At 32.2% G+C, this 13,139-nt stretch overlaps 2 protein-coding genes across 2 annotated transcripts; one reads left to right on the forward strand and one right to left on the reverse strand.

Moving 5' to 3' along the window:
- Positions 1-704: 704 nt before the first annotated feature.
- Positions 705-4,498, reverse strand: LOC107860865 (nucleolin 2). Its single transcript, XM_016706344.2, has 7 exons — positions 4,314-4,498; positions 4,091-4,212; positions 3,217-3,870; positions 2,982-3,086; positions 2,799-2,861; positions 1,119-1,430; positions 705-1,034 (listed from the first exon to the last, which is right to left on the reverse strand). Exons 1-7 carry the CDS (start codon positions 4,453-4,455, stop codon positions 840-842), a joined length of 1,593 nt encoding a protein of 530 aa, XP_016561830.1. The 5' UTR covers positions 4,456-4,498; the 3' UTR covers positions 705-839.
- A 7,662-nt stretch (positions 4,499-12,160) lies between these two features.
- On the forward strand, positions 12,161-12,484 carry LOC107857603 (aconitate hydratase, cytoplasmic; the record flags this gene model as incomplete). Its single annotated transcript, XM_016702428.2, is given in 1 exon segment — positions 12,161-12,484. A coding segment is annotated over 1 exon segment (154 nt), but the record flags the coding sequence as incomplete, so codon positions are not given.
- Between the last annotated feature and the right edge of the window lie 655 nt (positions 12,485-13,139).

Consider the following 13,139-nt stretch of genomic DNA (forward strand, 5'->3'; position numbering starts at 1 on the left):
CAAATGTCTTTAGAATATTTAAATTTTAAAAAAGATACGTGTATAAAAGAGTAAAAGTCTATTTAGAACTCTTCAATCATTAAATATGTTTTACAACATTTAAATTTTAAACGAGATAAAGTTTATGAAAGAATAAAAGTATATGTATAACTCGTAAACCATGACAATCTATTTTTAAGCTAGTAAAAAAAAATTAAGAAAGGATAATATTTTTTCAAATTCAGATATTTAATATCCTTTAGTTCAATTTTTTTTTTTATTACAACACTATTAAACTTGTCCGAATAAGCGGCATGTGACTTCTCAACAAGTTGCCACGTAGCTTCTTCTGGTGGTTCGTCCTCTCCTTTATATAATATATATAGATAGATACAACAATAGTCATATTTTAGAATTATATTTCTCCCCCACTAGTTAAATTTATTTATATTTACCTCACTCATTAAATTCCATTTGTAGCCATAAAAAGTCCTGCGCCATGGTCTCTTGTTGAACGAAAGACCAACTCCATGGACTCATAAGTATTTGATAGATTGGAAGCACTCGAATGCTAAAGAAACAAAAAGCTATTTTGGGACGTGCGGTGTTTCAGATTGAGGTGAGTTAACACAAAAGCATGACTCAGTATATTGTCATTTGACGAACAAAATGCCAAGAGAGAGATATGTCGTCTTAAAAGTGAGTAAACGTTCCTAATAGTGCAGGAATTCAAATTTTCATGATGATAGATTATATTAGTAGCATCTACATAATACCTTTAAATTGTAAATAGACAAAGTTTATAGTAAAATGAAATGTGAGTCACAATTAGCTTCTCCAATTCTCTTAATGTAATTCTCTTAACCAAATAACCAGCTCCAAACTCTTCTTGAGCTGACCTTGGAGGAGTTTTTACGTGACACATTACTTGTCCGGACATTTGATTCTGAAACAGCTGGAGGAAAACTAGAAAGTTTACCAGTGCTGAATATGTCCCTTAACAAATTATAATGGAAAAGCCCTTTGTTTCTAAACAGCTTCTCACCACCATGGATCTGTCAAACCAGAAAATCTATTAAAGTAAAAGAACTTAAAGCATAGTACAAATTAATACTACTATATATGTTTAACAAACTTACCCAGTGAATATCTTCCCACACCTCATCCTTACAAGTTACTTTGTTGTTATTTCGGTTCCATTCATAGCCAGTAATTTGTAACAAATCCATGAACTGCTTTGTCTCATCTCTATATTTTTTATACAATGTCTGCACTTGGGTAACACTAGTTTGTGTGCTTGTTCGATGATATAATTTGTGAACAATTCCTTCCCAGTCCAGTTGGTTCACCTCTTTCTTATGAATCACCAATTCTTCATAGAATATTCCGATGAGGAACTCTTTCCATTGCTGCTTCGCCTTGCAGTGTGAACTGGACATCCTTCTATGTATCTAATAACACAAGCAATAAATGATGACTTCGATCGCAACTATGACGTTCATCTAACACAAACGTAAACACAGGTCTTTTTACCCGATTTAGAGGTGGATGGGGATGCTTTCTTAAACTATTAACCAAAGATAGGAGAGCATTAACAGAAAATCAGTGTTGGTTGAGAAAATTGGTATTTGTGGTTGTGTGAAAATGGGTGAAGAAGAAGCGAATGGATTGGAGTAAACCAGTTGTTAGGGCTAAGTTAGTGAAAACTTGTACAAAAATCTTGAAGGAAGCCGAAAGGGATGAGCCTGCTTGGATTAAGGTGGAAACCAGTCATTTTGAATAATGACATGATCTGGACCACGTTAACATCTTAGTAGTATCATATAATTCTCCTTGCCATAGCTGCTAATCGGCTAATGTTGCTTGGCTTGTTTATTTGTAGGGGTGCGGATAACTTGAGTAATAAATAGATCTATTATAGCTCTAATGAATCTATTCTTATTTGTGCATAGTTAACTTCTCTAAACATTTTTATTTTTAGTATATTTATTTCAAATTCTATTTTTATTTTTCTAACTCTTATATCACTATTAGATTTTATTTTCACTTTTTACTAGATATTTTGCCATATAATTTTCTTATCCATATCTAATGTGGTCATCCCTGAAAGATGCGACTTGGGCAACTAATTGTTTACCAACTAAACACACACATAATTGGGGTGTCATGTGACACCCTCTTAATTTGCACCAACTAATATCTTTCAGATGTTTTCAATTAAGTCAAAACCGGAATAACCTAGTCGTGAATTGCATTTCCTAGAACTAATTGCAAGAAAGTATACAAGAGAAGAGAACCAATGGTTTCATCAATTAACAGTATGCAATTACCCTTGTTTATATAGAACTTAGCTGCTTTTACCGGATAGTCCTTCAGCCTCGGACGAATAAAGATTCAACATAACTTAAAAGCAAGGATCTCATGTAGACAAGTAATAACATCAAGATAACTCTTAGCGCACACCACCTTGGAGACAATGAGCTAGTAATTTCATTCTAGCAAGTTATCATGAAGGCTCTCCTATGTAACCAACTACCGGAAAATAGAAGTTTGTGGTGGTTAGGCAATTTCGCTAAATAATAGTGTAACAGGCGACTGTATTTTGCTGAATAATAGTGTAACAGGTGTCTTTATTTGAACACTACATTTTAACATGAAACGGAAAGGTTGATGTTCATCAAGTTTTTTAATAAATGTTGATCATAGTAAGAACATTTATTTCCAACTAAGAACATTATGAAATACAATTAAAAAAGAAAAGATGGAGACTTGTCGAAGTTCATAAAAGTCGAAGTAGGAGATGGATACTTTTCCCGTACCTCTTCACCAAAGTTGTCGCCACTAGACTCAATCTTCTTTTTAGACACAGCAACAGCCTTTCCCTAAAGATGGAAAATAATCAGACAACATGGAAATGCAAGCAACAAATCAGATAAGATACTGAAAAGGCTAATAAGATTATTCAATGAGATAGTGAGAGGACAAATATGAAGTAGTCAAACCTTGTCTGAACCAGAATCAGAATCAGAATCATCTTCATCAGAGTTGGTTTCTTCAAATCTATCACTAGTGTTTTTCACCTTTTTTGGTTGAGCAGCAACCGGTTCCTGTCAAAGAGAAAATCAATTATAGGTCAAGGTGTAACACTATCAAAATATATATCACTATAGCACCAATTTCATCAACTCGGCTGTAAAGGGACAACATTTGCATATACTACTTAACATATGCCCTTACATCATCATCTGAACTGGACTCATTGCTTGATTCTTGCTTTTGATCGGCAGCAACAGGTGCTTTCTTAACAACAGCTTCCTCCTCTGCAGAGCTGCTGTCATGCTCAGAACTAGATCCATCACTTGACTTGTCACTAGATTCTCCCTTTTCAGAGGCAGCAGCAGGCGCCTCATTAACAACAACATTTTCCTCCGCAGAAGTGTTATCATCATCAGAACTAGATCCATCACTTGACTCGTCGCTAGATTCTTCCTTTTCAGAGGCAGCAGCAGACGCTTCATTAACGACAACATTTTCCTCCGCAGAAGTGCTATCATTTTCAGAACTAGATCCATCACCTGACTTGTCGCTGAATTCTTCCATTTCAGAAGCAGCATCCTCTTCCTCCGCAGAGTTGCTATCATCGTCAGAAGTAGATCCATCACTTGACTCATCGCTTGATTCTTCCTTTTTAGAGGTACCAGCAGGCACCTTCTCAACAACAGCATCCTCCTCTGCGGAGTTGCTATCATCGTCAAAACTAGATCCATCACTCGACTCGTCACTCTTAGAAGCTGCAGCAGCGTCATTAACAGAAGGTTTCTTGGCTACAGGTAAGTCTTCGTCAGAACTAGAATCATGATCATTCTTAGTTGAAGTCGCAGCAACCTTCGCCTATACAGCAATAGCAGCAGAGTTAATTACATGATTAGTCAAAATATACTAGATTTATTTAAGAGGTATTACTTCATCATCATCCGAAATATTGGCGAATATTCCATTCTTGGAAAGAGTCAGTTAGTAGGCTGCACATATATAACAAAATCAGAACACTAGCTGATTTTATGCCCACATATGTAAATGCAGTTAGTTAGTGCATGTATGTATATATTACCCTCTTTGAACTGTGGCCTTTAAAACTGGTATCTTCTTGTTTCTTCTTTTTATTTTTCTCATGTTTTCTCTGCTTCTTTCTCCTCGAAAACATGTCAATTTCATTCTCAGCTTCCCTCTTCCCTGTAAACACATACACACACAAACACCAATTCAAATATTTCCTCTAAAAGCCATATAGAAACAGAGAAAATTGTTGAAGAAGAAGAAGAAACAAAGCGAACCTTTCATGATGGATTTGGCCTTGAAAAAACAAATGGACAAGGAAGAAAAACCTTTTAGTTTATTGGCTCCAATGCTTAGAAAAGAAGAATTTATATGAAGAGGAATTGAAACATAATTGGAATATGAAGTGAAAGGTTTCATTAATGGAATAGAAAGTGAAACATCATTGAAATTTCAACTTCTTGTTCTAATCTGACACGATTAACCTTAATTGTGATTAATTTCTTAACTAAATTTTTATTAATATTTATCATTTTTGACGTAGCAAGAAAATACAACTTTTTTTTTTTTTTTTTTTTGCTATTCTACCTTTAACATTAATTTTTTTTTTCAAAACAGAGAAAATATTACCCAACTCTGTCAATAACCAAACCTCTTTTTCTTAACTCTCAATGCTCCCTTTCTCCCTTGTCACTAATTTTAACAGACATAATTTTTTTTGGTGAAATATATCATACGTATGACGTTTATATCATATCACCATAAGTATCATATTTATTCTAAAAGTGAGAAGCACTAATGTTAAAAGTTGAAAAATCAATTTATCAATTAAATATTGAACAACCATTTTACCATCAATCTAAAATTGTTTTTATAATATTTTATGTATTAAAGAATAAATTTACATTTCAATAAATAGGCAATTTAAATTATTAGTTACTCCCTCCGTTTCATTTTACTCGTCCTAAATTGAGATGACATAACTATTAAGAAAAATAATAAATAGCATAGCTAGTTTACCATAGTATCCCTATTAAATGATGTTTACATTTTAATTTAAAGAAAAAAGTAATTAATGTAAAGGGTAAAATATGGAGAGAAAAAATTGTCTTGTCTTGATAAATAAAAAAGGACAAATAAAATGGAACAGCAAATTAAAAAATTTGAAATGAATAAAATGAGACGAAAGAAGTAGATCATACTACACAAATTAGTGACCATTAATTGTGTTAGTTCTTTGGAATTCCAGAAATCAGTATGTTTAAAGAATATGGAGAAGGTAACGAGTTGCAAAAAAAGTATTGACCAAATTCATTTGATTTTATATCAGTGGTCATTTTTTCATTATTCATTAATGATGAATTAAAAAGTTCTAAGTACGTGTATGCTTAACTAGATAAATTATTTCCAACTCTAAAAGAGTGTTTGGAAAGCCACCTTGTATGTGATTGAATATAATTACACAATTTGATATGTTTGATAATTACTTGGTCAACAAGTAATTGAGTGTAACTGACAAGATGATTACACTCTCTAATTCACAAGGAAACTGTGTATTGCTAGTAATTACATCATGTAATTATAGGTTGATTATTTTTGTCATGGCCCAATTTCTCATATCATGACGACACCTATAATAATCCACAAGTAGGTAAGTTAATTCATAGTCCCAAATAGCTAGTAGCGTACTAATAAAAAAAAGTGAAAGCCAAGACTAAGGGCCCGTTTGATCATAAAATTTTGTTCTTTTCTTTCAGGATTTTTTTTCACTTTTCCAAAAATTGTAATGTTTGGTCATGAAAATTTGAAAAATTATTTTGGAGTTGGATTCAAAAAAGTGAAAATAACTTTTTGTTGTTTTCACAATTTTCCACTTCCATTTTCAACTTTCATTATTATTATATATAACCTCAATCTTTAAATTTTTACACAAACCCCTCTTATAACTACAACCAACCACCAAGAAAAAAATTATTATTTATTTTCTATGATACAACAACATTTTTAATTGTTACAGATATTTTAATCTCTTTTTCTTCTTTTAACCAATTTTTTTTACTAACTTAAAGTAAAAAATAATAAATGGGAATCTATGACGAAAATATATCAACTTTTGTTTTGAATGAACTATATTATAGACATATAAGGCCTAGTACATTATATTATTTAAAAATGAGAAATTTAATATATTTTTTTGTCATTCTAATTTTTTGTATATGTCATATAATGACTATTATGATTTTAATAAATTATTAAAATGTAGTCAGTAAAGTCGCATATCAAACATAACGTAACGATCCATATTTACTATACAATAATATTCAAGGAAAATCATTATTGTCAATAAAGAAAAGGAAAAAAATTAGCACTAATCTATTCAGAAATAATTTATCCATAACTTTTTTTAAAAGATCAAATTTAATAAAATAACTAATTCAAGTGAAAGTAATCAAGAATTTTCATCAACAAATTTAAGAATATATAAAATATATTATATCTATCAATCATATTTATCAAAATATATTTTCTCTATTCAATTGATTATGGTTAGATAAACTTATTTAGCTCGTGCTTGAGATATTTCTATTCAAATTTTAGAAGAATAACAATTATAATAATTAGTTTGTTGTTAATTATTTTATAAATTATTTTCTCAACATTTGGTTGTATGTTAGTAGCTAAATTTGTAGTTGAGTGATTTTGATAATTTTTAAAAATTGAGGGCATAGAATCATATTTAAAAAAGATTTTTCAAAAGTTTTTTTTTAAAAAAAACATGGTCAAACACAACTCCAATTCCAACTTTATCTTTAACTCCAACTCCAAAAAAAAGTTATTTTTCATGGTCAAACGACTACTAAATAAAGATGAGAAAGAAGATAAGTAAAGAAAAAATATTTTCCCCAAAACTTAGTGAGGTTAGTACGCGATTCATTATAAATCAAGAGTACAAAGGTGAACATAATGTGTGTGTATATATATTTCTACTTCTATCTATCTATTTATCTATCTATCTATCTGTCTATCTATCTATCTATATATATATATATATATTATATTACTCTTATATATAAGTGAAAAGATTGGGTTACTACTATTTTGTCCTATATCAATGATCCTTCCATAATTACTCTTACAATGAAAGGTTTTTTTAAGCTTGTCATCCACGTATAATACACATATTACTTATATATATAAGAGGGAGTTTGGGTGCTGAAGCAGGCAGCAGGTCGACGTACTTGCTTTAGCTGCCTCTTCAATCATGTTTTTACTGTATTACCCCTAATTAATTAGTACAAGTCATTATGTATTAGAAAATTAATAGTATTTAATACAAATAAGTAAAATAAACATTTCTGACATGTCTGGTTCAGCTGCTTCAATCGTAATTTTTTCATATCACCCCTAATTAATTATTATAAATCATCTAAGTATTTAAAAATTAATAGTATTTAATAAAAAGATAAAATAAATATAAAATAATATATTAACTCTTGATGTTTTAAATTAGCTTGGCATCTTATATAAGGCTCACTCAGGTTAATTTCACAAGTAATTTTTTATAGTTATTATGTTATATCACTTTTAATACATGTCTGCTTTGCGGCTTCAATCGTGATTTTACTATATCATCCCTAATTACTTATTATGGTTATTTAAGCATTTAAAAAATTATATTATTAGTATCCTATATAAGAAGTCACAATAAGCAGCTGAAGCAAGCTGCTCATGTTCGACATGCTTGTCTCAGCTATTTCAATCGTGATTTTACTATATTAGCCCTAAGTAATTATTATAAGTCATTTACATATTAAAAAGTTAATAATATTTAATTGAAAAACTAAAATAGATATTTATGACTTGACTGTTTCAACTATTTCAATTGTAATTTTTACTAAATTATCCATATTTAATTATTATAAGTAATTTATGCATTAAAAAATTAATAATATTTAATAAAAAAGATAAAATAGACGTAAAATGATAAATTATTTTTTGATGTTTTAAATTAACTTATATGGAGTCAATTAAAAAAAAATTCACAAATATTTTTTACAATAATTTTACTATGTCACTTTTAATTAAAAAAATAGAAAAAAAAATTATAAATACAATGTCAAAAAAATTTGAATAAGTTAAAATATCGCTATGTAAATTTCATCAATTTAAATATAATATTATATATCTGGCTTAGAATTTATTAATAAAATAAATAAAATTTTTAATTAAATAATAAAATTATACATAAGTAAAATTTTTAAGAATCAACCTTGTCGTAGCAGTCGTAAGCCGGCTTGTACAGAATTGTTTCCACCTGTTCACTGAGTTGGCCTTTCATTATTTACCAAACCAAAAAAATCTACTAATCTCTGTTGTGTTCTTGAGAGTAAAAAGAAAATACCTGTGAAAAAATTTGGAAGAGAAACTTGCGAAATTGAGATTTCATTGATTTTGGCTTCTTGAACTTGTGGTAAGTTATTTCTTATTCATTTCTATTAATGAATTCTTCTGACCTTCTCTTTTTCGTATCAAAAGATAAAAATAGTTGTGGAAAAATTGGAAAGAGTTGTTGCGTTTGATTTGTATTGGTGAATAGATTTTGATTGATTTTTTCTTCCTTTACTTCTGCTAAGAAAAAAATTAGGGATTTCGATTGATTTTAGTGTCCTTTAACTTTTGGGATTTTTGGTTCCCTAACTTCTGTTAAGAAAAAAATTAGGGGTTTTGATATAGTTATGATATTCATTTCTATTGGTGAATTCATCTATAAAGCTATTGTGTATCTTCTCTTAAGGGCATGTCGATATCATAAACAAACATAGTGTAGAAGAAATGATACTTTTACTCCAACTTTGGGTGCGCAGAAGTAGACACTTAATCCTTCTTACCAATATTATCTTCGCTCGGAATCCCCACCAGGTAATCAGTTGCTAAGTTGCCCATTTTGTTCTCATCATCGTCAGTCATATTCCTTTCTCCAACTCTATGACCAGAATAAACATCACCGGAGTTGCTTATAACAATTTTCTTTTTGGTCTTTCAATGTTTTTGTCTGCCAAGGACACCCTTTGGCCTTACATAACTTTTCCTTATGTACATAATTTGATTAAAAAACGACACGTCCTTTTGTTATTGAAGAGCTGGTTGTGCACATAGGTAGTTCGTTTGAGACCGGTCTAAATGGAGTGACATAGATAGCAATGTTTCATATAGTTGATCCTAACTAGGCCGGTTCTGAGATATAATATGTTGTTATTGTTGTTGGATAAATTGACTCCATCATCCTTCATAAATTATTATTCTTTTCTACAATTGGTCAACATCCGTTTAGATATCAGGAGATAAATGGATAGCCACATGACAATGCAGAAGGAGGTGATATGTCTTCTGTCGCACGCCTTCACATAACACTACCTGACTAGTGTAATCGTTTGCTCCTTGGGTTGTCGTATTTCAAAATCACCTCCGCAGTTGCTAGGCACACAAAATATAAGGAGACACATATTAAAGTACCTTTTGAACTGATAGTTCTCACTACTTTTCTAAAACTGAAAATGCTAGAAAAAAAAGTACACTAAAAAGGAAAATTCAAATTCAATCAGATCTCTCGCCTAAAAGTTCATTCTGATCCATGAGATTGAGTTTTCTGGTGCCCACAGAATTAGAAGGTTGTATAAGATTTCTATCAATGATCTAGAGAATCACCATAGGCATGAACAACATTCTGATGCACTCAGCTTTGATTGAAAAAAGTAGAGAGTTCAAAAGGGAAGGTACAAGAAATAATCCTCAAATTCCAGAACAGTGTTACTGGATCAAGAAATAAAATATTTATTGATCTGTATTGTGTCTGGCAGTGTGTTCCATATAAATTAGGAAACTTCTTGTGTGTTTGAGAGAACTTAAGATTAGAGTTTTAGCATTGAAATTTTAAAATAATGTTGCGTGATGGAAATCTATGGTTAAATGTTGCCTACAGTTTCAGAATAAGTTGTATAAGAGCTAATGACGTCAATACTCTTTTTCTTTGTAGATTGTTGACCTTTTGTACCTCGTGTTTTACTGTTACTGCCAGAATGACCCTTTTGATAATGTATTGGTGCGCTATTGAAAGATATGAGGAGCTTCAACATGGAACCAGACATTTTTCACAACCATCCTACCTGGTTTGGGTCAAGCTGAGAAGTTAGCCATTGATCAAGTGATTCATGGGTAATATGTGAGAACAATATCATCACCGATTCACGTATGCAGATCCCCCTGATCAGCATGTATTCAGGTTGTGTGGCTGCACGTATTCAAGGAGGCACATTATAGTTTTCAGGTTTCATTTCTAGTTCTGACTTACTATCTAAAGTTTCTAGTTCTCGAAGTACATTCTGTACACACTTCTCGACAGATTAATAGTTGGAATTAAGAAAATAAATTTACTTACGCTTTAGTTACTCGGATGCATTTAACTTACAAAGAACCAAAAAGTGTCTCATGACAATTTAGAGTGCAATAGTAAAGGGTTTCAAATGTATTAAAGAAAACAGATTATACAATGACTACTATTGCAAGAAGATAAGGACTTGTACACTTTTTGTTGCACCAGTTATCTACAAAACAAAAGCAAGTAGAGAGACAAAGGTCTCACTTACAGAAAAGGAAAAGTAAAATCATCAAAAAGGATGCATTAGTTAGTTTAATAACTGAAGAAATAGGAGAAATATACTAAGGGGTAATGTACAGAAAGGGCTATGTAAGCCTTATTATGGGTTATTTTTCAAAAAATAAACCTTATTATGTTATTATGATTTAGCAGCAAGGAATATTTTCTATGAACATATGAAAGTATGATGCATGTGCAGTTTTGATACGTCTTCATGAACATGTTGAAGTATAATCCCTTTTTTTTTTCCAGCGTAGTCCTTCATTTTTTTTAGGATAAGTCGGTGCATATGTGATTATGCAGCTTTGCCTCAAAAGTAACTGATAGTTGCCTCCATGTGATTTGGAGGCCACGGGTTCACGCCGTGGAAATAGCCTCTTACATAAATGTGTGCTAAGATTGCGGAAATAAGCAATTAAGCATAGGTGGAACATTTAGTGCACCGGGCTACCCTTAGTCTGTCATGGTTATTAATAAAATTACTTGCACTTCTTCAGAATTATGAGGTGATAATTGCCATTAATGTTTTGTATTTTTATTGCTACCATATATATGTACTTATTTCGAAGGTTAATTTAAAGACGGTACGGTCACTCAGATAATAAGATCTGCAAGAATATATTGATCTTTACATTACTTACCAAAGGAAGGTCACTGTCCTATGCCCGGCTGGCTTCCTCAAGCAGCAACAACAACAACAACAAACCCAGTGTATTCCCACATTCCCACATAGTGAGGTCTGGGGAGGGTAAGATGTACGCAGTCCATACCTCTACCTCTAAAGAAGTAGGCTGGCTTCCTCAAGGTATTACATATATGCTTGGATTAAAGCATTGAACTGATTCTTGCAACTCTATTTCTAAATTTGTTTACTTCCTCTTTTTTTTCTCCGGTGAATGCCCAGATGCAGATGCAACTTGTACTGACAGCTGCAACTGCTTGAGCCCAGATTTTACAACCTTCTAGTGCTAACAACTTCATAGCGTTATTTCTTTCTAGCAAGCTTGACAATGTAATATATTGTAGCTTTGTTCTTCGTATTATAAGCACGCTTTATACTATGATGTTGTGAAAAATGCCCGTACTCGGTACGGGCTCGGGCCATAGTGAAAGTTTTTGTGGACGACAAAGGGCATAAATGGAAGTTCATACAGTTAACACTCCTGCGTGATACTTCATTAGGTCCCACGTGTCCTCACTGATTTCATTACATTCTTTTCCTCCTTTTGCATTTACCACTGTTCTCTTCTTCTTCAGCCCCAATTCTTCCATTTCACTGTGCTTCTTTCTCCTTCATATCTTCTCATGCTTGGGATATTAATATTCTGGAGTTACTTTTCTTGGTGACTTTGTATTGCAGTGGTCTACAAAAGTACCTGAACCAGCAGGGCTTCAATCTGGTTGGTTATATTGATAATTTTGGAGACCTTTATGAATTAGTTGCTTATGCCATCACAGGCAATGGTACTTTCCAATTTATTACTTGACCCTTGCTATTTTTCCTTTTAAGTACTGTCCAATCTGTAGTACTTTCATTTGGTACCCCATGTTGTGACTTTTATGTAGTACTTTCACATGGTGCTCCGGGGCATTCAGGCTGCTTGAGCAAGTCATGTTTTAGCAAGAAAAAATGATTGCCTATGTTGATGATGTTTGTTGGGATTCTTTTTTCAGACATTGTAGTTGCAGCTGTGCTTTCTGGAAATCGAAACTTTGAAGGTCATGTTCACCCTCTAACAAGAGCTAATTATCTTGCTTCGCCACCGCTGGTTGTCGCATATGCACTTGCGGGAAGGTATGCTAAGATGAATTAGATGGGGACCTGTCCCTCATTTTCTTAGATTGATACCCAATGCTAACCATGGTCCGTGAAAATCCAAATCCTACATTATGGTTCATTGAAATACTCTCTTTTCGGCATAATTTGCTGGAGGAATGAATTTTCTGTATTGAGATAGTTTCTTTCTGTGTTCTAAGTCAAGCTAATATTGTGGAAGTAAAAACTAGCTTTATCTTTCCAAAAATATATTGCAGTACATCTATCATTGTCGATCAGTTAAACGTGCAATGCACCCAAATCTTTGCCAGAATAATATGATCCTCATATCAAATAGCTCTTTGAAACCAATTCACTGCATGGTATTTTAGTTAGCTTATGGTCTTTTAGCTAGCTTTTATTGCATTTCAAGCTTAGAATTGTAAACATTGAGCATTTTTAACTGATGCTTTTCCTGCAGGTTAAAGCATATATCACACGAGTTGGTTCTGATCCTTTTCCAACAGAAATCATGGGCAAAGGTGGTGGTGACCTCCTTCGTTTTGTTGGGCAGGAGTTTGGCACAACTACTGGACGTCCGCATTGCTGTGGTTGACTAGACATAGTTGCGCTCAGATACTGTTGTCAAATAAATGGATTTGCTTCTCTAAACCTAACAAAACTAGATGTGTT

Source organism: Capsicum annuum, chromosome 2 (assembly GCF_002878395.1).
Source record: "Capsicum annuum cultivar UCD-10X-F1 chromosome 2, UCD10Xv1.1, whole genome shotgun sequence".
Lineage (NCBI taxonomy): Eukaryota > Viridiplantae > Streptophyta > Magnoliopsida > Solanales > Solanaceae > Capsicum > Capsicum annuum.